Here is a 27,396-nt window from a genome sequence, read left to right as displayed (position 1 = left end):
TAAAATCTGGCACCATTTTTACCTAGAAGTTCTGAGTCTTAGCCTCTTAATGGTTAGACAACATGTATGTTCAAGGCTTTCTGTAACCATTAATTAGATCCATCTCAACCCCGCAAAATGAGTGCAAGAGTGAAGATCAAGTGAAAACTGCAGAGCCAGTGTAGATCCACATGGTTAGTCCATGGCAATCTCTCTCTGCAGAGTCAAACCCAGCCTCTTTAAACCCAAACCTTTGCATTTTCCCTTTTATTTTAGCTGTACTGAATTGAAAAGTGTGGCTGCTCTGTGTGTGCTCTGTCAGCCTCTTCTGAAGAATTGCCTCAGCAGTATTTCAGGGTACAATGCTGTGCATTGGAAATCTTATTTTGTCTTGAGTGCATGTGTGTTTAAATACATTCTGCACTATGTCCTAAGCCAAGCCTCAATCCACTTAATTCCTGAGTACTGAAGCCCAGATGCAAGGAGGCACTTACCCACACGTTTAATGCTAAGCACAAGGATAATCCCACTGACTATTTGGGCAGGAGTTCTCAGGGCTGGGAGGCAGGTGTCACTGAGTGACTGCAGAAGACAGCCTAGCTCCTGCCCCACCACAGACAGGGCTGATTTCCAGAAGTGCAATGAGAGAAGGCCAGAAGCTGACAAGAGCTGGATGCTCTTCTGGCAGATGTTACCATGCCTCATGGAGCTGTGTGTAACTGCCTTTCCCTCAACCATTTGAGAATACAGGAAAATGACAAGATTTGTCAGGTCTCCAGGCTGACATGTGTCTTGTTCAACATGGTCTTCAGGCTGAAGAGACCACTCACAGGTCAGAAGTAGACACCACAGACAAGCACATTGCTAGTTCAGGAGCAGGAACTGTCTTGTCACTCATAAAACAAGTAGCTTATCTCCATTTCCCACGACCAAGGCACTCAACCCTATGCCTTTGCCACAGTTCCTTGTTTGCAACAGCTGCCATACCTTTTACCCTTCAACTCCGGCAGCTTCCCTGCAACCAGCGCTGCGAGTCCAATGGCCCCTTCTGCATCAACTGTGGCTCGCTCATACTCCAGCAATCTCAGCATCGAAACAAGGACGTCCTCCTCCCTGAAGGCAAAAGAGTTGTGTCAAAATAAAACAAAATAACTACCAAAAGCAGAAGACAATACATTTATGTATAACTGGATTCCTTCCAGGTACAATGACTCCAAGGCGGTACTACAGAAAGCTGTGCTGCTGGGGATGAATGTTCATCTTGTTATTAACTGAATGACAGGATGGCATTTTTAGTAGAACCATTGTGCTAGCTGATTCCTAGTGGTAAGTATATTCTGACAACTTGGCCTGTCTGTGAAGATTTGGGAGTTTTGTCAGAGGCCGCCTTCAAGCGTCGTAGAACACAACAATTACAAGTTTTACACCCAGAGCATGACCAGATACTAGCAGCAGGTGAAGGTTTGGCCATAGGGGTCAGTCTGGATGACACTCTGAGTCATATGATGTAATTTTAGGTAGTTCTGCAAGGAGCAGGGAGTTGGACTCAATGATCTTTTGTGGGTAGCTTCCAACTTGAAATATTCTATGATTCTATGATATATGGGATTGGGTTCAGTATCTTCAGTGCCCCTCTTGGAAGGAAAGGCACTCCACCAGCACTGTGCTCTCACAGACCGTGCACGATGGCAGCTCCTGCCACCCTGCTCACCATGGTACATGAGGAACCACCATACCCTGCTGGTACAGGACATTTTTCATATACAACGATGTTTGTCCAGTATTATTCATTTCACTGCTTTTCTTCACCTACCTTACAGCAACAACTTTATCCACAAGTTTCCCAGTCAGCTGCAAAGAATTGCTGCCAAAGCAAAGTCCACTCACATCTGCAGATTTCAAAAGACAAAAATATGAAGCTGGCTGCTTTAGACAAGTTCAGTATTTTTGAAAGTCCTGACTGTTTTGTGCCCTAAACAGCAATACACTGCTGTTATGTGATCTTACATTGCAGATTTTTTTTTTATATGACAAAAATGTGCTTGGTAACAAAAGACCAAACCTCTTACAAAGATTTTTGCAATTTTGGACCCCTTTAAGAAAATTATGATTCTTCACTGGCACAGTTGCACTGTGAGAGTGATCCTGCAGCGCAGCACTTTTCACTGTTCAATGAGGCTTGCAGGAGAGAAGAACCAAACGAGGCACCAAGTTTGTCAGCTACAGCAGGACAGTTAGCAAAGGAGTACAGAGAAAGGCAGAGCTTACCAAGAGAGTTAAGAAGTTGTTTGTTTATAAAACTGCCATCTAACTCAAAGCTTCCAGAGATTTGAACATCAGGTAAACAGGACATTCTTAAATTGCTTAATAGCTGAGCTTTTTGAGCAAATGATGTGCAAACAACTGTGTTGTTTATAAACACTGTTGTCCTGTGAACAATTTAGCGAGTCTAAATATTTAAGCACTGCATTTTCCTGCCTTTTCACAAATTAGTCTTTTACACAAGAGCTTTCCCTCTGACTTTACTGCTTGTGAGAACGGTCAGATAAATACTCTCCTGTTTTTAAGTATTCACCTGAACATTTCACATGCACCAGAAATAGTGTTCTACCCCAGGGTGCTTGTGGGGAAAATGTGGCAGAAGTTGCTCTTACAGCTTGAATTGAATTCTGACTCTGAAGAGGTTTCCTTTAAAATATTTTTTAACTGAATTGGTGAGAAAATAATACAGTTGGGGAAATAAATTATAACCTTTATTTTACCTCCAAAAGAATAATGTGTTTTCTTACCTCCATAAAAGTGATGATTGCTGCAAGCTTGGTCTTCAATTGGGTGGCCAGCCTTTAAGGACTGTTGCAATACAGGGAAGTTTTCAGATTCAACTCCCTGGGGAAGACAAGTGTAGCCAATTTTTATTGATCCAGTTATAACACAAGTCACTACCAAAGTGGACACCAAAAAAGCTACACAGAGTTTCCTCTTTAAATCAACAATTCATTTCAATTTGCATAATAACTGTGCTATCACTAAACTTATCCTGTGGCTTCTTTAGGGCCAAACTTTTCCTGAAAGAAATTATTTCAAAACACAACACTAGATCTCTTTTGCTTTTGAAGGGTCTTCCCACATTTTTCCTTAACCCAGCCAAGCAGCCAAGGGACAGGAGGTTTCCCAGGCTCTCAGACATGAAGGCCATGGGATCAGATAGTGCCTGTCCCCAGCGTACGCAGCGTCTGCAGACACTCATGCCTTCTGAAAACAGCTGTGGCGAAAGCTGCCAAAATGCAACACTTTGTAAGTGAAAGGAAACTTACAATGACAGAAATGTGTGGGTTGAGGTGTTTGAGCGCAGCAGCCGACCCTGCCAGCAAGCCACAGTGGCCTCCCGCAGGGAAAATCACCGCGTCCAGCTTTGGCACCTGCTCGTAGAGCTCCAGCCCCACGGTTCCCAGGCCGGACAGGTAGACAGCACTGTCCTCCCTGCGGGAAGGAAGGGCACAGCTCAGCAGGGTTCACAGGTGACAACACAGCAACAGCTCCATCTGCTACTTTAAAGACATCATTCAGCAGAAAAATATATATGTGAGAGTAAATCACCAGCATAACAAGGCAGGGAGGTAATACAACAGGACACTGCCATCAGATAGATCATCGTGTGCTGTTACCTACTGGGAGAAACCTGTGCCTCTGACAAGCCCTTTAAAGAGACTTCAGGCTGAAGAGCACGTATCTCTGTTGTTACCAGCATGAGGTGTTTGCAGAGCTGGCAAGACAGAATTAATGTTTCCACTGCCATCACTTCCTTCAGCTTCATAAAATCTAAATGTTGCAGTCCAAACTTAAGAGCAAAGTCTCAAATAGAAATCTCCTCTTTCTTTATAAGTGGAATTTAGTGTTTGTGATAAACAGGAATTTTCATGAAACTTAAGCACTGAGTTCAACCTCACAAATACCAAATAGGTTGCTACAGAGTCAAGTATTTTTGCAATCCAGGGCCAACATCTGATACCTTCACATTACTCTGGAAGACTCTGAGAGGGTAAGAGAAGCATTTAGTTGTGCCAAAATACTTGCTGGTAAAACGCTTTCAGGCAAATATAATGAGCAGAATAGGGACAGAATCAAAAGATTGAAGAAAAGTCCACTGGACAGTCACACAATTGCCTTGGATAGATTTCTAAAAGCTAGTTTGCATTTTAATTTTTTAAAAGTTAGCAATGATATAAATGTAGAACAATACATAACAAAAAAATGAGATTACTGTATGCCTGTATGTTCTGCTTTTTCTGGCAAATGGATAAGCAAAGAGAATTCTAGAGCAAATGACTTCACTTGATTTACTTGACCCAGGACATTTGGGTACTAGGCATCTGTGCTTTTATTACTGTTAGACATGCACAGAGAGGCTCCGCACAGGAACACAGAATGCCTGCAAAGTGGAGACCAAGGCCCTGTTGAGAAGTTACCTCACGTACATAGCAAAACACAGCAGATTACTCATGACAAGAGTCTGTGTAACTACACAAGAAAGGATGGAAGGAATGAACTTTCACTCCTGTAGCACAGCTCAAGATGAAGGCAAGAGATCATAGTAGGATGGGTAACTGAACCCTTGAATTTATTGTCTTTATCAAGATACTGAAAGAGCTCTCTCCTCCTCCTTCTTTGTGACAAAATATGTCACTCATCTCTGGAGCCCAATCCACAATTCTGGAGCCCTATTTGCAAATAAAATTCAGGACTGAGTTTGCAGAGTTACCCCTGCCATGGTCACATGGGATACCATGGGGACCTGCAAAAATGAATGAGGACCAGGGATGTGTAATTTAAGAATAAAACTGCACTAACTGAAAATTCTGTCCAAAGGAAGCTGCTCTGGGCGTGAAGATTTTTAGCAGTTTGGATGAATGTTTCAGATAATCATGTTTGCCTTGCTAACATCTAGTTAGAACACCAGTTCACTGATCAGCCTTCAGCTTTTAATAATAAAATGGGTTATTTTATTTGCACTGTGACTGATTACTTTTGCTTTGTCAAGCAAACATCTCTCTTTGAGTATCATATGCCATTGAAGGAAAAAAAAAATCAAGGAAAGGGCAGATAAATCTAAAGACTGTAGTTTTATATAAGTATTTTTGAGTCAGAGTTAGAAATTTGGTCAGTTGCCTTCTGAAAGGTGTGATACATCAGCAATCAAAGAATGGGCTCTCAAGCTTCAGTTTCCCAATGAAATATTGACATGGCAGCTAGCAGGCTTTTTTTGAGCAAGAACTCCAAAGTTGTCATCTGCCCTCTCTGGAGTAACAGACTAACCAGGTCACAAACGAACGAGGATCAGGTCTGATCGGTATTTGGAGTTAGACAAGGTAAACTTGTACTCTTAAAGAAAGGTGTGCAATTCAATCTGTAGCACTCTTACCTCTCTGATTCACAAATCAATCTTTCTCATATCATCCCAAAGGTATTGTGTTACTTACTGGCAATCTTCACATTGATAGTTAGGTCCTGAATATCTATAGTTATCAAAAATGCCATGTTACCTGGGCAGCAACTACATAGCCTTAATGATTGAATTCCAACTCGAAAACTCACATTTCCTTCCTGGAATTTCACAAGAAGTTGCAGTTGGTTAAAACATTTCCCTCCTTTAATTGAACTCTTGCATGATCGTTTTCATAACACAGTATTTTAATTGCACTCAAGAAATCGGAAGAACTGACATTGACACACCCAATTACAGGACATTGCCTGTACAGGTAAAACCAAAGACAGTCATGTAATGTCTGCTTAAGGAAGGAAAGACTGAATTGTTGGTTAAGGAGATTCAGAGACCAAATTGCTTGGGATTTTATGCAAGCTAGAATTAAACTGAAATAGAACAACATTTCAGAAGTTCCATTCTGAAGCATAAGAGATCAGGTGATGATTTACAGACAGCTTTGGCAAGTGACAATGAATGTGTGTCAGACACATATTAAAGAAGACTGGCTATCCATGTATCCATCTCTCTGAGAAAGCTCTCCCAGGCTACACGTAACAAAATACATTTCAGGCATCACATTATGAAAGGTTCACAACTGTAGTGAGATGTTTTTTTCTTTTTTTTTTTTTTTTTTTAATCCAGAATGTAAAAAATTGCATCTGTGAGATTTTAATTAAACATAGTAGCAGATTACATAACTCTGTTTCTTGTAACTGGTAATATATTGAATCAGACTGCTTTGATATCATTAACATAACATGTACATTTAGAGTGCCTCAATGCTAGATGCTGAAGTCCGTCACGTGTTGTCCCTGGAGCTTCATGAACCTGGAGAATGCCTACCTTATGTAACGCAAATAATTAGTTGGGGAGGAGGGGAAGACTGAACATGAAATTACAATATAATAATCTATTTCTTATGTGCAAACAGGATAGCTGATGCAAGCCATCTGGCAGTAAACACATCGATTGACAACAGGCTGACAGAAATTTGGAAATCACAAGGTTATGGAAAGCTGTGGTTTTCAAGGATAGCCTAAATAGGTTTAAAATTCAGTGGGACCTAGGGCACCTTATTACCTTGGGTTTCTTTGAAAGTCTCGGTCTGGGACAAGGTTGTGCCCATGGTGACAGATGAGGCACAGCAACCAGCCCCGTGAGTCATTCATTCTTGGCAGAGCTAACAGTGCAGTTCAAAAGTACAGTTGTTAATATTGCCTTCCCAATTAACCAACTGGGAAAGAAATCAGGATTTTCTCAATTCTGATTATTCTGGGGTCCTCTTTCCAAGCAGCATTACTCATTACTACCACATTTAGCACACTAGTGCCTGGGAGCCAAAGGGGAATGGGCACTCACTGCAGCAGGTGCCATACAAACACAAAGTGGTGGACGAAGCCCACACAGAGGCGGTGATGGGGAGGAAGAATAACATTCCAGCTTGGTGCATCAGAGGGACTGCCAGCTACCTCATGTTAATGATTCACTCCCTCTGTGCTTTTGGAAATCTTACTTGAAAAAAGGTTAAAAAAAAAAATAAAGATAAGTGAAAGGAAAGGAAGGGGAAGGAAAGGTAGAAGAGACTAAAGAGAAAAAAGGGAAATGCGGGGGGTGGAAATGGATCAGTTTGAATTATTTTTGTCTTACTCTAATCATGTTTTCACTAGAACCGACTTGTTCAATGACCTCAAATAGTTTGAGCTTAAGTTTATATTCATGCTTACCTACTTTAAATGTACATGTGAAGTAGACTCGTAATCATCTTTTTTCAAGGCAGAATCACAGTTTTGTCAGTCACACCAGATACGTGAAAATTTTACAGAATTAACCTTCTCTTGCTCTACACTACACCACTGAACTCTTTTCATTAAAGATTAGCTTTTACTCACTCCAAACAGAGAGACCAAAAATGAATGCTAACCTTAATGCTTTCTGACAAGGTTCACAAAGAGTTAACATATACCCATTATCATACTAGCGCATATAATTTCCTAATCAGGAAGTTTGCCTAATTTGTGGGAAGAGCACTTCCATCCCCAACTGTTATAGAAAGATTCATTATTTGTGCCTGGGAATACGTAACTGTCCATACCCCAAGTAACAGGAACACTTTGATGACGTGATCAAATTTTAATGAAACTAGTTGGTTTTGAAGAGCTGTGCAAGTATCTAATCTATTCTTACTAATAGCCTGACTTTCCACTTACTCTTCGAGGTAGAGGTAACCATTCTCCTGCGCCAATCTTCTTGCGTGTGTCTGGGAATCCTTAGCTGTAGTGCCATAGGAAATAACCATGGCACCGTACTCACGGCACATTTTCACTCTGGCTGGGGACGTGCTGGTTGACATGATGACAAACACTGGAATACGGAGCTCTGAGGCATGGTAAGCAACAGCCATGGAAAAGTTACTGTCCGAAGCCACGATCACCCCCTTTCTTTGCTGATCCTAAAAAACAGGGTTGATTATTGCACATTATACAGTGTCACAAAGTTGTTCCATATGATCCTGGATCATTCTGATGGTTCATATTAATCATTCTGATTTGTTCATGTTAATACAAAAAGTGTAAGAAAAAACACTGTTACTGGGCTGCTATATCATGTCAATTATAATTACTATTGCTGCAAAGACTCAATAACCTACAATAAATGATTAACGGGTTATTCATGTAATTATATTGAAATGTATTACCAAATCAATTGATGATCTCAATTCTTCTCATCACCCATAGTAACTCAATTTCATCATCACTTAAAGTTTAGTGGTTTCAACATGTCAGAAGCATAGTATACACACAAACACTTTCTTCTAAATGCCACAGAATAATGCTGATGTTTACATTTTGCAAGATTTTCTTTGAATATTTTTAAGCATTTCTCTAGCAGATCGGCCAAGTGTAAATAGAGTATTTTACTTTCAGATACCTGCATACCTATGTTGTTCAGGACAATGATTCAAAAGGCAAGAAACACTGTGATTCCATGGACATTAACAGTTAAATCTCTTTAATTCTGCTCCATTTCTTTTTGAACTATGGCATTTTGTTATACCTGAGGCAATGATGTCAGAAGGTAAAGTACACCTCGTTCCTTCACAGATCCTGTGTACTGGAGGAACTCTTTCTTTAAGTAGATGTCCATTCCATACTGCTTGGATAGCCTAGAATACTGGAGTATAGAAATGTTGTTATTGGGATGTATTTAAAATTAAGAAAAATCTTCCATACCCCATCAGTTCCCTGGTGAGGAATGCATTCAACTGCTACATTTGAGCTCTAAAAAGTATGTTTTATAATCTGTTTCTTTAGAAAAACATGACAGCCTGTTGTTACCTGCCATTATCTTCTGATTTATAAAAGTGATTTTCAAACTCATAGCAGTGAAATACATACCCCATGCCATTATGAATCCTGAAAATAGTAATTTTTTTTTGTTTTGTTGTTCAAATACAGATATTAATATAAGTATTTCAATTTATTAAAAAAAAAAAAAAAAAACAAACCACAGCTTATGGTTTGATATTTTAGCACTTGCCAGACCTGGATATGGAATACCCCAAAAATAAGGTTATATCCTAATAGATACAAAAGCAGTTAGAAAATTCCTTCTTGAGTCCCATTATGACTCTGCTATCATTTCTGCCACTGATTCACTATTGTCCCTTGTGCATCCTAAGGCTAGTACAACATTAGTAAAGACATCTCTTATTTGAAGAATGACAGAAACAATTTAAAAATATATATTTCCCAGGACTGCAAGTGTAAGCAGCAGCTGTTTGAAATTGGTCAGTGTTTGGAACAGAAAGGATCTCTGAACTGAGAGGAATTAGCAAGCATAGTACATGTGATGCAGTATCCAAGTGCATCATTCTTCCTCTTATTATTTTTAATGGCAAACCTTTATCATTTTTTTTTAGTAAGACACTCACAGCATGCATTGCCATATGAATTTTCTTTTACCATATTATCTAAACCATGAGTTTTAAACAAAATAACTTAAGAAATAGAGCTGCAGTAAGCCTGTGTGTTCCAGCTCTCTAATCTTACTGCATTTCTGTTTTGTCATTGGCTCTGTTTCTTCCATTGGCTGCCAAAGCAAATGAGGACCCTGACATTTAGGGGCTTAATCCCTCATTTATAATAAGTCACAAATAGAGATAAATTAAAAGACAGTATGACCATATTTTAAATATTTATCTCAAACGGTATCTGGCAGTGTCATGCATATGGTGTAAAATGTACAGAATAATACGTACAGATATATTTTTCAGACTGGGGACTTTCAAAGTGAATTTATGTAAACTAAATATATCTAAAATAGATACTTGCTTTAAGGTATACAATTAAACTAAACACTTCAGATGAATGTTTCAAAGCTTTTTAGTAACTTTACAAGTATATATAATGTTCCTCACCCATAGGTGGGGCCAGATTCTCTATTTTACTCCTGAAAATCCTGCAATAGGAGCTACTACTTGGTGCTCCTTTGCAAATCTGGCTGCAGAACTGAAAGAAGGGAAAGTGCTTAGTACAGTAATAATAGTTTATATCCTAAACAGCCTAATCTATGGAGAATGCCTATGCAAAACAGAACAAGAACTCTAGACAAGAAATACGACTTTACTGATTCTTGACATGTCACACTAGTTTTATCACTTTTGCTTTTGTAAATAATCTCGTATTCTAGAGTGAACATAGTGAACAATGAGAAAAATGATTAAAGGATATGAATCCTGTGACTTTATAAAGTTACCAAGTCTCCTACTTTTAAAAATATGTGTCATCAAGTCACTGTTTACGACAGACGTGGTGTACTTCAGGTTATTATTATTTTGCTTTCATTTTGATACTCAACATTTAAACTCTTTAGGTTATGCTTTTCTGCTTCCTTTAACTGAGGCTTTTTTTTTTGTTGTTAATGTAGCCTAAATATAGCAATTACTTCTAACAAAGGAGGTGTCAGCGCTATTTTAAGCTGTACTGACCAGAAGCGTGACCTTGTAAGACTCATTGAAACAGCCCATGAGTTTTCCCTTTTGTCACCATGATCTTATCTAAGGACTACAGACATTAGGTCTAACATACAACACACGGCATCCACAAAAGCATAGTTCATAAAAAGAGACAAAAGGAATTTAGCCTGTTTAGCTTGGCACAGGAAATGCAGAAATGGGATACAACCGCATTGCATAAATCTGCACGGACACCCAAAAGAAAAGAACTATTTAAGTTAAGGGAAAAAGCTGCCTGAGAACAAATGATGTGAACTGGTGTTTAACTACCTGTGAGGAGAAGCACAGAATCAGTTGTGCAGTCTTGCCTTTTCCTTTATCAGGATGTGTTGGTTGGTTCATTTTCAGACAGGAGCCATACCTTGGGAGTTAGTAGATTGCTCAGGGGATGTGGTCAAGGTGGACTTTACTAGTTTTGAGCTGCTGGTCTGATCCATCTGAGCTGAGGGTATGAATGAGGTCCTTCAATGACCCAGATGGCCAAGGCTCCCACAGTCTCACCCTGGCAGATGTACAGACACAGGATGCTGTAACTGTCTGGCAGAAGTACATGATGCCAAGATCTGCAGGGAAGGGATGATCCAGGCTACCAAAGGGTACAGAGCCAGTTAGTTCTGCTTACCAAATAGAGCCATGACACTCTCACTCTCCCTGCCCATAGACCTACCTTTGTACAGTAAGATTAAACACATCTAACAAACACGACAGAGAAGCGCAGTGCTCATCACCTGCAAAATAAATGCAAATCTTCTCTTCCTGGAACAGTCTCACCACAAAAGCAGAAGATTGAAACCTCTGTCTAGGGCACTGTCTGTGCTCTCAAGCATGACAGTCTGAGAGTTTTGGTGACAAACAATACAACATGCGGAGTTTGGCACTCTTCCTCTGTTCACCCAGTCCCTGGCTACAAGTGTGTTTCCTCACTCCCCCACCACCTTCCCAAGCAAGCCAACTTTTTCACTCTAAACGGAAACCAAGGTACAGCTGGCAAGATGGTTTACTCCCAAGTCACCCTGAACAGGCAGGATATGAATACAAAATGCATGCAGTTTGATTCCCTGCATTCCAGCCAACACTACCCTGCAATTTTTTTGGGCCACTTTACAGCCCCAAACAGTCTTGTATCCCTGCCCTTTGTCACAAGACATCTTCAGTAGCATGCTACAAAAAACCACAGCTATCCTTATTTTGGGAACTCTAAGCTAAAAACAACCACCAAAAATAATTACAATGTCTCTGGATCAGGAGACATCATCTGGGAATCAGGAGAACTGCTGCACCTTGCAGACCCAGCCACTTTTCTCCAGGGACTGTTAACCCCAAGCATCAGCTCAGACACCAAGGTCCTTTCCCTGTGCAGGCCAGAAAGACAACCCACAGCCGGTGAGGCTGGCAGGGTGCCCTGGGTCATCAACGGGGAGGGTTTCCTCAAGAGAGCATTTTGGGGTTGCTGCTACAAACTGCCATTTGGCAAAGACACTCTTCTCACCCACCACAGGGAAAAGAGGAGATTAAGCGCAGAGTGCCTTCAGTAGCCTTCATGAAGAGCTCTCAACAGTAGAAATACACTATGAACTAAATAACTTGCAACTGTACTTCTCTTACACTTTAGCAAATGCTTGCTCATTCATGGGAGTGTCTCAGCTATTTTCATACCTAAACTGATGGACAGGTGTGTATGTGTGAGTGTGTATCTCTTAATGTCCTTGTTTTGTTGAAGACACACATGGCAGAACTGCCTGGTTACAGAACATATTCAGCCTTGCCAGGTTGGCCAGGCTAGGAACAAAAATCTGTACCTTCAAACTCTTCAAACATGAGGGTTGGTTCCAAATCAAACCTTCTCACGACTGCTTACCCAAACACTGATAGTCCACTGTCTCCAACTTGGGTTCCTTGTAGTAAGCATTTTTCACCAGGAGCATAATACTACAATGCATTAAGTTTATGCCTAACGTGGTTTATCCTTTGTTTACCCAGGTCACCTAAACCTGAGGGTTTAGGTTAGTATTAACAGGTAAGAGGAAAATTATTATTGACAGTTAACAACAACTATTAATAATATGAAGGTGAGTCATCTTACACAGATCTATCTACTGCACCTCACAAATACTTTTCATTCATTTCCAATTAACTTTTATAAAGAAAACAAAACTGAGAGAATGCAAAGCCATATAAACTCCCTACCATGCAGGGGGTTTTCTGAACACCGCACTGGATTTTGAAAGCTGCTGCACTAATATCTTCAAATCGAATGAGCTTGTTACAGCTTGACAGACTGGTCCTACTGCTTGACTGAGGAACGCGGGAAGGGCCATCTCTAAGTAACTCCTCATTACGGCTCACTATCTTCATTTCCCAGGTCTTCACATCTCCGTTCAGGTAATCCTCCTCACCAAAATCTTTCAGTCTTTCAGGGTTGATAGAGGGTGGCTTCTGCCCAATAAGGCCATTTCTTATCGGCCCATCCTTACAACAGTGAAGATCACAAAGTGCCGGGGCAACTTGATTCTTTATTTTATTGTCATCCCTAAAAACAAAAAGAAGAAACTTGTTAGGAAAGCTTGGATTTAGCATTTAAAAAGGATGCACGTCTCAATTTCTCTTCGCAAGCCTCACACAGGCAGACTGAATTATTACCATCATGTTACCTTATCTTGTAGGTGGATTGAAAGCTACTGTACCAGCCAGCTTTTAGAAAAGCCACAGATAACTGGACATGTGGACAAACTGGGAAACTGTCATTCCCAAGAAAATAAGCAAGATATAACCCACGCTGTCTGGGCAGCCAGGCCTTCCTCAGTACTCAGTCTCAATCGGCAATGATCCTAGTTCAGTGCTTCTAGAAATTTTGGAATAACTGGAATTGTATTTGCTGTATACAACTCCAGGTTTATCAAAAAAGGCAAATAGCTGCCGCAGAGCATTGCCTCATACTATTAATAGCAGCAACAAATGTCACTACATTGTGCACAAGACATCTGCTTCTCTGCTGTTGCACACCTGCAGTGCACACTCTTGACAGTCATCAACTGTCTCATGTTCTGGTTTTACAGCAGTGATCAGTAATATGTATTATAATTATTTCAAAAAGGAATTTTAAAATATTTAGAAACAGCTGCTTTTTGAGCAATGGCTCTACTTTTGGCAGTGTCATCCATTTTCTTTGCAGTCCCAATAATTTGTGACAGGAGCTCTGCTTCATATTACACTTCCAATTGTTCCATTGAGGACTTCACATAACAATATGGGCAACACAAAAGGTTTTGTTATTTGGGTCAAGCAATGTAGCAGTTGCAACCATCATTCTGTATATCCTCACAGGAGAGAAAAAAGACAATTTTTGTAGTAAGGTCTTCCCTCTCCAAAATTAATGAGATCAACAATCATTTTAGGAGATAAATAAAGTATTTATACATTTGTAACTTATTTATGTTGATGTTTGTGATTTGAAATATTTTCCCAATGCCATATCTTAAAGCTAATACACCCAAATAGCAGGCATTCTGTCTTCAAATTAAATAGCTTTTCAAGTAGCTGTACTCCATATTTTCTGCATTTCTGCTCCTTTGGGGTTAGATGCTTGGAACACTTCAGTAAGCAAATGTTAAGCTTCCAGCATTAGTTCTCATGCATATTAGCTAGCTTAATGCAAAGATGAGAATCAGATCAGAATGTCTCCCTGTGAACTTGCTACAGCAACAGCCCCTGGCATAAACAACAGCTATCATCATCTAGGAGGCCACATCCCTGTTAAAGAGTCCATTCCCAATCCGCCCCCCCAAAAAAAATATTTTCCATATCACAGTAGCCCATAACCATTCCAAAAAAGAGAATAACATATTCATCTTATCTCTAAACATATTATCTAAAATGTTTAGCAAGCACTAGAGACGAATGACATTTCTTACATTGGCAATGGTTTAAAAGGGTAAACATAGGTTAAAATATATAGGTAGATCAAAGATCTGTGATTTTTCTAGGTCTTTTATTTTTCTACTGACTGGTATTTGAGATAGGATATAAATTCATGCTTTTTCCTTGCATTTATTGCAATCAACTGCAAAAGTCCATTAAAAAAATAAACAAAACAAAACAAACGAACAAAAAAACAGCCAAAGACGAGCACGAAAAGTCCACTGATAACACTGATGAATGAGGATTCTGCTAGAAAGTACAAACTACAGGGTAATGCCCCACCACACTAGTGCCATCAAATAATTTTATCTGCAAATAGAAAGACCAAAAAGGGATACTAATTTTGGCCCTACATTTGGATTTCCTTTTTTTTGGCAGAACTAAGGAGGGAAGTAAGTCAGCTTCTCAGTCCTTGATCTGCAGCACTGCTCTCATGAACAGTGAGTATCTGCCCAGGACCCTGATGGAGACACCACCTTATGACTGCTGGAAAAAAAGAACAAAAGTCAAACATCTGTAAAGTATGTGTAGGCTCTTCAAGTCTGAGATAGGTTTAAAGCACATCTTAAACATTACCATCTCAACATTTAATATGGCAACTGCCATACATTTACATCTGAAAGGTCAGCAGCCTCATTACGATCATGTTATTGTACATATTTATTTCAGATTAATTTTTATTCTCCTCCTATGTATGTATTTTTCATTCACATTAGTGAATGACATTTTTCCCTATTGAGACCACCTGGGCATGCACTACAGACCCACTGTGAGCTCTCAAACTCCCAAGTGAAACAGTGGGTTGAGATTTGAAAATCCAACACACCCAGGCAATAACCCTGTTGGGTCAGGTGCGTTTCTCTCCTCAAACACAGTCCATATGCTTGGTGTAGATCACCTCAGCATGAATTTCTACTGAAGGAGCAGTCAAAGCAAGCAGCAAAGCATGCAAGTGCTCACAGAAAGACTGCACGTGACTTCTCATGCACAGTAACAAAGTATGGCCCCTGTTCCAGTGATCATGCCCACTAGATTAAAATCTGAGCCAGTATAAATACAAACCCCAGCATTATAAAACATCGCTCCTTTCAAATGGAACACTTTTCCTTTTTTAGAGTTTGTCTAGGAAAGTTTTCATTTAAAGGTCTGTTTATTTCTAGCCATAAAACAAATATCCAGCTGGCAAGCATTGTTACATGGTTATAAATTATGACATTTTACCTTTAAAGTGATTAGTAAAAGCAAACATGAAAATACAGTTTATAAACCTACTTTTTCAAGAACAGCTTCTCAGCGTAACTGCAAAAAATAAAACAGAACATCCATATGCAGACATTCCATGGATAATTAAGGAACAGGAAAAAATATCATTTGTTTAAGTAGATAGCTTTACATAGTTTGAAGTCTCAAAGCCAGTGAAAAGACAGCGTGTGCCAATATGTACTCTTAGAATGATAAAAAGCAACAACGTGGAATGAATAATTTTTCTGTTTCCAATTTTGAATATACTGATAACTTTCATCAAGTTAAATAGCACTGGGGAAAATTATTTTGGAAAAATAGCAATATTAATAAACTAGGAAATTGATAAAACAACAAAAATAATTTTGGGAAGATAAAATGCACTAGTAGTGCACACTATACCTAAATACCACAACTGTTGCCTTCATTGCAAGGAGAACGAAAGGCCAGGCAGTTATCCTGCAATGACAGGACAATTGCAGGTCCCCATCAGATGAAGCCCATGCAGATTGCTTTCCTTGGGATCCATGAAACAGACTAAACAACTTTACCTGATATAACTGCATCTCTTCAGCTTCTGAAACTGAAGAAGCAAAAAAATCTGCAAAGTCATGGATGTCCAGGAAATAGCAAACTGGGACAGATTAGTCACTGTTTCTCCCAGTATAAATGTTAGAGAGAGATCATATGGAAGTACCAGATTGAACATTTAAAAGTTCCCTTCTTACAGAAAATAATTAGCTCATAGAACTCATTGCTTCTGGATGCTATGAAGGACAATGGTATAAATGAGTTCCTAAAAGAACTGTGCAACTGTATGGAAGTGTGCCTAACAGTGACCACATCAGTCAAGAAGCAATCTGTGATTCAGGAAGCCCCTCGGCACTCACTTGGCAGACTCCACAGAAGGATACGAGAGAAAGTACCTTAGGTGGTGTTTTTGTTTGTTCGTTTGTTTGTTTTCTCTCTAAGCTTCTGTTACTGGCCACCACTACAGAGAAGACAGTAGACTGCTCTTGGTCTGACTCAGTGTTGCCATTTTGATTTACAGATGTATCCCGCGTTAGCACTTGGCCCATTGGGCAGTTTTACAGCATGAATCACAACAACATATTGTGAGGCAGAAATTAAGTCAGAATTATAGACATACATTCCCATGTTACTGTGCTGCTTCACAGATAGAAGTCCAAGTGTCACAAAAGGAAGCAAAAAAATTTTGGTATAAGACTGAAAACTCGGCATTTCTTAGTCATTTATACAGCAGTTTTTATCATCTGCATTCACAATAATACATGCTTAGCGTGAAGAGGTAGTGATAGTATGGCACAAGTTCTGTAGCATATTTTAGCATCCTTATAGGTCTACACCACGAGAAGAATTCCATATTGCAATGTCTAACTTGGGCTGATCCATGGTGTAGTGCAAACTCACAAAGTGTTAAGCTTGAATACCACTTCGAACCACCTCAGTGAATTTGGGCTGGCCTGTAGTTAACTCATCAACACACATATGCATATGTTCTCTATATGTGTTTTTTTTATGTTATTCTTTTGTAATGTTTTGGGTGCAGGGGTTTCTGAATCTCCTGTCTATATGCTGCCATCCTCTTCAGGCTCCCTGAACACTTTCCTGGAGCACATTGAGCAACAGACTAAGATACAGTTTTAAACATACTTGTCATCTGCTTTCTGGATATATGGTCTCAGATCTTATGGCTGCAAGTTGAGAATACCCCTTTTTGGGAAGATAAAATGCACTAGCAGTGCACACTATACCTAAATACCACAACTGTTGCCTTCATTGCAAGGAGAAAGAAATGGCCAGGCAGTTATCCTGCAATGACAGGACAATTGCAGGTCCCCGTCAGATCAAGCCCATTCCTGCCTCATTCCTCAAAGTGCTGAGCAGAGGTGGGTCATGTCCTGGGGGGTGAGGCAGGGAGCACAGCCTGCTGCAGGGAGCAGTCTGCCTGGTTTATGACTGAGGTATGACTAGGGCTGGGATCTGCTCGAAGGAGAGAGAAAGAGGTAATCCCAGGGTATGACAGAAAGGGGCCTTTGCTTCCTCCAAATCCCTCTTTTACCCAGCACCTCCCCAGCTCCATTAATCCTTCTTATTCCATGTCCCCAGCCTTGTCTCCTCTGAGCCATCCACATCCCTCTGATACTTCCCTGTTGGTTGCAATCCCCTTTCCCAATATCTCCTAAACATGCCTGTTCCATCCCAACTCCTTTTGGCAGCACGAGTCTCTGTGAGCTCTCCTACTTCTGCAAAATCCCTGCTGACCCCACCCAGCCCTCTTCTACTTTTTTCCCCCCTCCCCAATCACACAAAAAGGCTGCAGTAGCAGCAGTTCTTAAAAGCATCTCAGCAGCTTGTGCAGGCAGATCTTTTTGAAAGAGAAGTGATAGAAACATTGAGGCTTGCTAAGAAATAAATAGCAAGAAGCATCACAACGTCTGTCATCTTCACTGGTAGTTATTCCAGGTTACTGCACTGTATAGTGTCCAAGTGTCCTCCGCAGGACTACAGGGTGACAATTAAACTCCCCCAGGCAGTGGGAAGAAGCACACTACAACTCTGACAATACAGTCAAAACAGACCAAAGACAATACTGCACTCAAACAATACTTTCTCAAATTATAATTATTTTGTACAACACTAGTATCTAGAAACACCAGTCTGAGACTGTATCACCCCCACTAGTAGCAATTAGAGGATGGGAATCTGAAATGCATCTATCGCAGGCAAATTCTATGCAATGTGATTGTTCTAAATCATACAGGAATCACCAATGTCTTCCCCTAAACAGAAAGACAAATTCAGTAAATACTAGCTCAACTTTATTGATAGAAACTGGGGTACAGACAGATCAAATGACCTGCCTAAGGCTCCTGCAGGAAGTTCATAGTAGGGCTACTTATCGGAGTGTCTTAAAGACTAAGAGATCAGGGCTTAGTTACCAGCCCGTACAACACAAATGTTAGGGGATGTTTGCACTGTGACCATCCAGCATAAACAGGTACATAACAACCAAGCCTTGAGGTTGAGCAGGCATTTATAACTCACCATATACAGGGCTGACAAAACTGTGGGATGTTATGCCAGCAACAAGTGCAAAGATAGTTCAGGCTCATGCAGGGAACAACCAAGCTGCATTATCGCTTCTGATAAAATATCTCCTTACTTTCAGTAATTCAGATTTAGCAGAGCCTGAGCCTAGTACTATATTTGCCTTCATCTGTGGTCATAATCCACTGCTAGTCTTCCAGACACACTACTGAAATGTCATTGCTTACTGCTGGCAATAACAACTAGGTGTCAGCTGCTAAATACGTAACATGAGAAAAAGTCATCTGAAAGCAAGAACTCAGAAGGTCACCTCTCTAGGTTACCTCTGCTTCATCACCTTCCACGTGTCCCTCGAACAGATCCATCTCCCTAAGCGCTTCTTGCAGGACATTCACAGCCATGAATGTCAAATTATAACTATAACAATTTGGTAATTAAAACTCTTCAAGAAATTACACTTTTTTCCTCTTTAAGTTAAATCTATTCTGAATTTAGAGGTTCTCTGGTGATTAACATATATCCGCAATTCCCTTTCAATAAAGAACGAATAACAACCCAAAAGAGAGGAAAAAGTGGTTCTGAGATGGAAGGGCTGGTTTAAGATTCTCCATTCACTGCAGAACACGTCACACCACATATGACTTTGGGCAAGTCATTTTTTCAATGCAGAACTAGGGTTTTGTCTTTCCCTTTGGTGTTCCATGAGGGTTTATTAACAGCATTGAGCCCACTGAAAAATTTATGTTTTAAATATTACCAACATTTGTAACAAGTGGCAGGATGCAGGATATTAGAATCATCCTTTGCTTATACCACATCTGGCAACAGCAGGTTGTGGTCTTGCTAGAGGTGTCCAGATAATGAAACTGGGGCAGAAGACAGCTATGGAAAAGGTTAAGAGGGAGGCTGTACAAATATAACCATGCCACGTGGGTGCTGTGCAGGGGCACTAGACGTCTCCCAAATTCCCTGCTGCACCATCCAAGCCTGAAAACAGGAGTTCAAGAAGACCATAAACACCAGAACAAAGACAACCACAGAACACCTGTAATAACTGGATCTGATACAGGCTATCCCAAGATACATTTTCAGAAGTTCGTTGGCCTGGGGTTATTTCTAATATTGTGCTCTGAAGAAGTGAAAAAGCTGAACCACTCAGGTCTAAAGTACGGACAGTCCCAGTGCACCCAGTGGACAACTCCAAGAGCAATTGAACCACGGAACCCCGGGAGATACCAGAAAATTATTAAAGATTTCTTTTTTTTTTTTTTCTTTTTTTTAGAGAGTAAGGAAAAGAAAAATAAAGTATTACCTATACAGCACAGCGACTAAATAAACAATGAGGCGAAGCAAAACTCCAACTACGACACCATAAGGAGGCAGGAGGGGTCCAGGGGTTGTCATGTCCTTGGGCCTGGCCCCGGGTGGACCCCGAGGGCTGACCATGACCCCTGAGCGGGAGAAAGGAGCGCTCTAGCTCTAAGTCAGACAGCAATATTCTCCAACCTTTGCCAGAAAGGATCGTACTCTTCATCTTCCCTGGAGCGGTTCCTGGGACTTCTGTTTTTTAACGCCCTGGAGTAGAGAAACTGTGCTGCAAAATTCATTGTAATTCCTGGTGCAAAGTAAAGCTGGGAGACTGCAGGCAGGGGACACACTTGCCTGTGAGAAGTGCCAGCCCTGCAGTGCCTGGGTGGGAAATAGTGGGTGACGTGCTGTACACAGCCCTCCAGCACTGGCTGGGGAGGGAAGCGTCTGTGCGAGAGATGGCTGCTGCTATTTAAAGAGATTATTTCAGAGGCCAGCCTGTCCTTGTCAATTTGAGTCAGGGCCTGGATTATGCTTGGGTGACGCTCTGTTAGCAGGACACTCAAAGCTTTAGTTACTTACCACTTAGCTGTGGAACATGATCTAGACCTGCTGCAGGGCTCGCGATTTAACACCGTGCACTTGGGTAGGCAGAAACAGCAAGAAAGGGACACCCTTTTAGTGGTGGTTGAGTCACTTGCATGGATCCTTTAAAGCAGCACCAAGGGACACGGGTCTCCATGACTGAGACACAGAGGGGACTAACTACTTTGTTTGAGTCTTCTCTTGGCACAAGTCCTTGTAGCAGAAAAACAAAGGTATCCAGAACATACAGACAGAAAGAACAGATCATCTAGGGAAAAGACTGCAGCAACAATATAAACAAGAACATCTAAATCTGTTCTTCGTTGCCCTGTGGGAGTGTTAGCAAAGGCAGTGACAGATTTCAGATGCAGGATGCTTGTGTAGTGGGGAAGGGAGCGGGGGGTCCTTCTATGGTTTCTCTCCTCTGGTATACAGCCCCAATGGAGCACATGGCTCCAGGCTGCTCAGGGACTGACCAGGTGACCTTTTCCAGGTATCAGTGGTCCCTCAGTACACTCTGCTTTCTGCTGATAGCATACACAATCTTAATTTCCAAGAGAGAGAACAGGCACATTGTAAAATCTAACCCAAACTGTGACCTAACCCTCCCCACAGAGTACTGTGAGAAATAATATAAACTGCTCTGTGTGGGAGAGTCAGAATAAATTATCGAATAGTCTTCTGGGATCTCCAGGAAACTCTGAGCTGTGCTGGTGGAGCCTACACAATTGTGGCAGACAGGTCCTTGCTCCTTTGACTTCACCAGTACAGATGGAGCTCTGGATTGAACACTTTTTGCCATCTCTCCCACCGCAAACCCCTTAGCCCTTCCCTTTCCAGGCAGCAGATGTGCTGGCTGTGGAAGCGGCACGTGCTACACGTGGCCACAGCCCAGCAGCGGGCGGCTGCGGAGGTGAAGAGACGAGCGGGCGGCGCTGCCAGCACAGCAGTGCTAAGCCCCAGTGGAGTCCAGGCCAACTGCGATGGTGCCTTGAAGCACAGAGGGAAGGCAGGTGGAGTTATTACTTTGCTCATAACACATCTGAAGGGCGATGGTGGGCAGGAAAGGGAACTTAAAAGTGGTGAAAATCACAATACCTAGCTTTTGGTGTCTGGGAGTCCAGACCAACGCACTCACATCTTGACATGAATTCAGCTCCCCGCAAAATAAGGCAATCAGCACTTGTCGACCACGCAAAACCAGTACAAGGATTTTTGGGACCACTTGGCCAAGCAGTTCAAAACAAATTCAGCAAGTTGTTTCAGGACAGAAGCACATGAAGTGCTGAATTGCTGTCCTTCTCAAACACTCCTAAACAAACAGCCCACTAGGGAAAAAGGATATTTGGAAGTTTCTGCTGTAGATTTAGGCCCACGTCAAACATTCCTTCAAAGCCTTTACCTAAGTGTGTGCTGGAAATGCTGAGTGTGCAGTGTCTTAGGCGGTACAGCATCACTGTTAATTGCTGTAAGTTAACTACGACCATTTTCTAAGCTGCTTATTTCCTTAATGAGAGATAAACAGTTAAACACACACTATTATTAGATCTGTCTTCCTTTCATTCTTGCCTGTCAAACTTCATTGTCCTTACAAGCTTCTTATGTTTTGTCCGCCACTTCACGTATCCACCTTCACTATCTGTGCACACAGGGAGGACAGCTGTACAGCAGTCCTGCTTTCTCTTTCTAGAGCAACTGGATTTTGTAACCTTTCACAGGCACTGTTTTTTTTAGCATCTGTGTGTCTTCTCAGAGACACCTCTCTCTGTTGTTACTTGAATCCTTTAAATCACTCAGCCACCTTCATCTAGGAAGTTAATCTGGTCTCCTACTTCTTCCTAATTTCCTTCTCCAGGAAGTTCCTATTTATTTCCTTTGTCTTTATTAATGCAACTATTAGCAGGAGTTGGCATATCTGCTGCTGCTGTCCAAGAACCAGAACTCTCCAGCAGAAGGCAACAGCCCTGTAAATGGCATTTTTTAGGGGCAGTCTCACATCAAAGTACTGATGCTGGGAATGAATTTAAGAACATATTTAATGCTTTTTGGTACAAGATTTAATACATGTGAACTAGATTAACCCATAGTTTAACAGCTATGTCAAAAGCGGTATGATGGACCTTACAGCTCCTTGATTTCATCGCTTTTCCAGATGTTTTTTTTTCCAAGCGGAGCGCTGTGACTTTTAGAGAACCTTTACAAATGACAAGGTGGATGCAAACAGCGAAAGTCACAGCAGCAGGGTGTCACACAGCCTCCTTCCCACTGCCACCAAAAGCATCCAGTCAGGTGTGGGGAGAGGATTCAACTCCTGTTACCTATGGTGCCGTCTACTTCATTTACATCAAAGGAGACTGGTCATGGTAGACCAGTTATGCATTTGAACTTGTCAGCTATAAAGGCTATATCCTATTACTGATACCATCTGCTGTCAATTCCTTTTTCACACTCATGCCTTTGAATCAACTGTCTGCAAGGGGTTGTTGTCTACTGCACTTTAAATTCCCAGGATGCCCTGAATTCTCTCTGGTTTTGCATTTAATCAGTAAAAAACTCCTCCAGAATATCATCTTTTAATAACTAATCCTGCACATCTTTCTCACATAATCTCACTCTTGTCTCTTAGCTTTGAAAAGCTGAACGCCTCTTAGCTAACAGACTGAGATACATTATTTTCATTATATTTATTCATCTTGAATAGGATCAAGCCAGTCACTACCAGCAGAACAAAACATATGAAAGTCACCTAAGTATCTAGGGATCAGTCCAGTAACCACTTGAAGATTTAAAAATATGGACCATAAGACTAATCAAAGAATTAACATGTGAACAACAAAATAGATGTCCTGGGATAGGATGGGGTTGACTTTTCTGTGCCTTTTGCATTGATTCGATCTGACTTATAGTCTATTTGGAGACCTGTTATCTAAATTCCAAACAAGCCATACTCTTCAAATAACCATTTCCCCACTTTTCTTAAACCATGACCCGGAATAATTTAATATAGCCACTTCCAAACCCACTCAAAGTGCTTTGAAAAACACCATAACCACCACAGGAAGGAAAAACTACCTTTTATCTTTGACTTTTTATATGAGAGTGTGCATGAGCATGAGAGAATGTGCTCAAGTGAAACCCAACAAGATTACCATCAAACCGTCAGGGACGACACTAAGTTACAGGTCTTCCCCAGACCAGATTTCTTTTCAAGTCTAGAGTTTTTTACCTCCTCCCAGTTGCTCTTTGGTGGTTCCTATGGGAAGAAAGCCAGAGCCTTGGTCTCATATAGCTTTCCAAAGGTTTCATTTACATCTCCCTTACTTTCGCCACTCACACTTCTTGTATTTGCTCAAGGAAATCATCATTCCTATCTGCACAGCTTTAGGCATACCTAACTGAGACCTCAGTACAACCGGCCTCTGTCAGGGGATCTGTGTCCATCTGAAATGGCAATTCTTGAGAAGTGTTTTTGTCCACATCATTATGCAATATTATTTTCTTGTGCTTAGATAATTTTGAGTCCAAAACAAACCCCCACTTTAATCAAGGGCCAGAACTGAAATTCAGTGCTCATGTGCTAGCGTGCAAGACCAAGGATTAGGACTGGAAGAAAGAGAAAAGTCCCAATCTCAAAATAACAGTTTTACATTCATCAGGTTGTATATGATTATCTGCCTTCCTCCCTCAGTCCCTGGCACACAAGCCATTAAAAGATAGCATAATGTGGGAAGTAACAGCTGCTTCTTTTCCTAGAAAACCTTCTAAACAAGGTTATGCTGTGTTTTCCCCAAACTGAAAAACAAAATAGGACCATTTTGCCATGAAAATGGAAAACAGTGCTTCATTCCCTTGTAACCACAGAAAACTCAGTTTGGACAACACTGGGAGAAACAGCTATTACCATTGTAAATAAAGGCTACATTGAATTACAGGACTTGAAACATGGTTTTGAAGGGTTAGCCAAGTTTTTCCCCCACACAAAATAAAATTAATAACATTTCCAGCCTCAATAAGGACAACATGGGTGGGAAGAGACAGTCTATCCAAAGCAGAGAATTCTTTGCAGAATTTGATCAGTTGCAGAAGAGGGTGGAGACAGCCTGCAGTTAAGCCAAGAAAAACAATAAAAATTGTTCCGAGACTAGCAACACAGAAAACCAAAATGATAATTTAGGATTATGCAATGTATTGATGCAGATGTGGTGGTAAACCACTATAACAATCAGTATGGATAAATAAATATAGACAATTCAAAAAGAATTGTCAATTAAAAAAAGGAAAGGGGAAAGGGTAAGAGGGAAAGGGGAAAAGGGAAAGAAGGAATATACACAAAAAAGCTTCACATTTTCTTCTAATTTAGCATACTAATTTGACTTCTATCTCAATTTCTGCATAAATCAATACTTATAAAGGAGACCAGAGTTTCAGCCACCAGCGTATTTATTGCAGAGAGCAGCTGACCCATGGTAGGGAAATGCCATGTTCCTGTTTGTTATCTTTAGGGAGCTGGGAAAAGACTGATATGGTAGATTGAAATCAGCAGAAACAGATCTAGCTTCCTTGAGCTATATTTTGTAGTGGCTGAGAGAAAGGACAGTCATCAATTCAAAGAACATATCTGCTGACACAAGAGGCTGGAGGGAAGCCTGAGTAGGCTTTGTGTAAAGCTATGATGTGGGACAGACTGTATCTGCTTAGCAGGAAAACATTTTGCAGAAAGTATGAGCGCTTTCTCAAAACAAAGAGCGAAACTTTACATTAGAAGTCCAAAAATTATCTCCTAAAAATAGTATTTATATCCATCAGAAGTCTAATTCTAAGATGCTGAACAAATAAATTTCAACAGCTAAGCAGAAACTGGGAACTCCAGCACAAAGCTTGTGCTTTGCTGTTACAAAAAAAATACACACTCTCTACTATCCAGACTAAATAACTGATAAGAACCAGCAAAACATTTTGCATTGCTATTTGGGATATTTATCTCAGTTGGAATACATGGCTTTTAAAGGTCCCTTACAACCCAAACTACTCCATGATTTTATATCCTGCTTATCTCAATTTCAAGTTGTAGGATAACATTTTGAATACATGCAGAAGCCACAAGTTAGCATTGCAGATGCATGAAAATATCCAATAACCTATTCAAATACACCTCACAAAATGTTATTAATTGACAAAGACTGTATCTAGACATTTTTGGGTAACATGAGAAACCTTATGTTACCTCTGACTCCAGGCTTTTTGTCCCCCGGGTCTAAAGCACTGGTCACGTCTCTGTGTTCACATGAAAGGACAGGCGCATCAGCTGCTGCCCACACAGCCAGTCTCTGAGGATCCATGTTAGTTTGTCTGTGCAGAGCACAGCAACTGCCATCGACAGCTTCACCTTCCACTGTTTCAGATGGCATTAGAGCATCACAGTGGCACTGTATAATTTCAAAGTGCTACTATAACCATTACCTTTATTTTGACTAACAAAAATCACCAAACATTCAAATAAGAAGTGGATGCAAGGTGAAACACAGACAGCTTCTTACAGACTTACTAAAAGGGATCCTGATTTGCTGCAGTCTATAGGTTAACTATTACATGACGCTTTCAGAGGCTCAAAAAGACTTTGACGATGTTTAAAACGTCACTGCTTATATATCCAACAGCAGTGAAGAATGGCTGGTGGTTTCTGCTGAAATAAATAAGCGCTTTGCTGGGGTGCCACATGCCAGACCTCCTCAGCATTGGTACTTGTGTGTGCTCCTCTGCTTTCCTGACAGCCTAAGCAAGCTCAAAGTCAAGTACGTAACAGTTCAGGGTCTGTTACTTTGGCCTGGACTCTCATTGATCTAAATCCTCTTCCCTCCCCTCCTGCTGTGTCTAATTAAAATGCTGAACTCCCGGTTGCAGCTCAGACTGTGCTGGAGATCAGCTCACCCTGAGCTTGGTCAGGTGCCACGGTGGGCAGAGCAAAACGAAGGAGCCACCGGAGCCAAAGCGGGGTGGGAGAAAAGCAGCTTCTGGGTGACCTGGTGGCCACACAGACAGAACTAGGTCACCTCACTGAGCACTCCTGGGGCAGGTCCCTGGCTGCCAAGTGATGTTCACCCACATTATCCAGCTGCTCCCCACACTCCCCGCTGCCCTTCTGCTGGGCCACCCCACCACCTCTCCTCATCCCTGCCCGCTCCTCGCTCTGTCCCACCCACGCCATCAAGTCCCTCCCAGTGTTTGTTTCCTGGTCTTAGTATCTAACACCAGCAAAACACTTTCTGCACCCCAGACTGGTGTCATTTCTTCTCCTAAATTCAAACCACAGAGGCTCCTGTCCCATTAGCTTCTGCTAATTCATCTCCCTAACGATAGTTTAAAGAGAATAGATTACATCATAATTATTTATAGCACCCTGACAACTCACACGACTTCTCTATCCTCACTTCTGATGCTTCTTATTCCTTGAACACATGCAATGAGCCCTCCATTCTGCTTCCATGTTTTTTTATCCTCTAATCTTCTATTTCCCTTTTCTCAATGTTAATTACAAGAGATCTTAGATAGTCACCACTGTGAAACAGAAAATTATCCCCTCATTATCATGTAGGTGGCAAAAAGTAGTATCCAAGAAGAAAAAAACAGAAAGCACTTACAGAAATAAAACCACAAAATTACAGAGATGAATATCTGAATTAAGAAATAACATTTCTGTTATTCTTACAATGAGTTCCAGTGGTGGGTCTGAATTAAAGAACAGTTGGAACAGATAATTTAAAGCATTTTACAACATCTGGACAGAGTATTGTAACTG

General features: G+C 41.0%; 1 protein-coding gene across 3 annotated transcripts in view; it reads right to left on the bottom strand.

Annotated features, from left to right (window-relative positions):
* The window catches only part of LOC309439564 (L-threonine ammonia-lyase-like), a 31,711-nt gene extending 11,292 nt beyond the window's left edge, over nucleotides 1–20,419 (bottom strand). Inside the window, exons 1-9 of one of the 3 annotated variants that reach the window (XM_082052279.1) lie at nucleotides 20,214–20,419; nucleotides 15,666–15,692; nucleotides 12,663–13,005; nucleotides 8,516–8,632; nucleotides 7,669–7,910; nucleotides 3,294–3,459; nucleotides 2,769–2,865; nucleotides 1,793–1,868; nucleotides 967–1,092 (exon numbers count right to left, since the gene is read on the bottom strand). In XM_082052279.1, the coding sequence (XP_081908405.1) occupies nucleotides 967–1,092; nucleotides 1,793–1,868; nucleotides 2,769–2,865; nucleotides 3,294–3,459; nucleotides 7,669–7,910; nucleotides 8,516–8,632; nucleotides 12,663–13,005; nucleotides 15,666–15,692; nucleotides 20,214–20,314 (1,295 nt within the window). In that variant the 5' untranslated portion in view covers nucleotides 20,315–20,419. Of the gene's footprint in view, nucleotides 1–966; nucleotides 1,093–1,792; nucleotides 1,869–2,768; nucleotides 2,866–3,293; nucleotides 3,460–7,668; nucleotides 7,911–8,515; nucleotides 8,633–12,662; nucleotides 13,006–15,665; nucleotides 15,693–20,019 lie in introns of all 3 variants that reach the window. The other 2 variants (XM_082052278.1, XM_082052280.1) reach the window with 2 other exon arrangements.
* Between the last annotated feature and the right edge of the window lie 6,977 nt (nucleotides 20,420–27,396).

Source organism: Streptopelia decaocto (assembly GCF_964273445.1).
Source record: "Streptopelia decaocto genome assembly, chromosome: 5".
Lineage (NCBI taxonomy): Eukaryota > Metazoa > Chordata > Aves > Columbiformes > Columbidae > Streptopelia > Streptopelia decaocto.
Note: the sequence above shows the minus strand (reverse complement) of the source record. Positions and strands in the feature narration are given on the sequence as shown.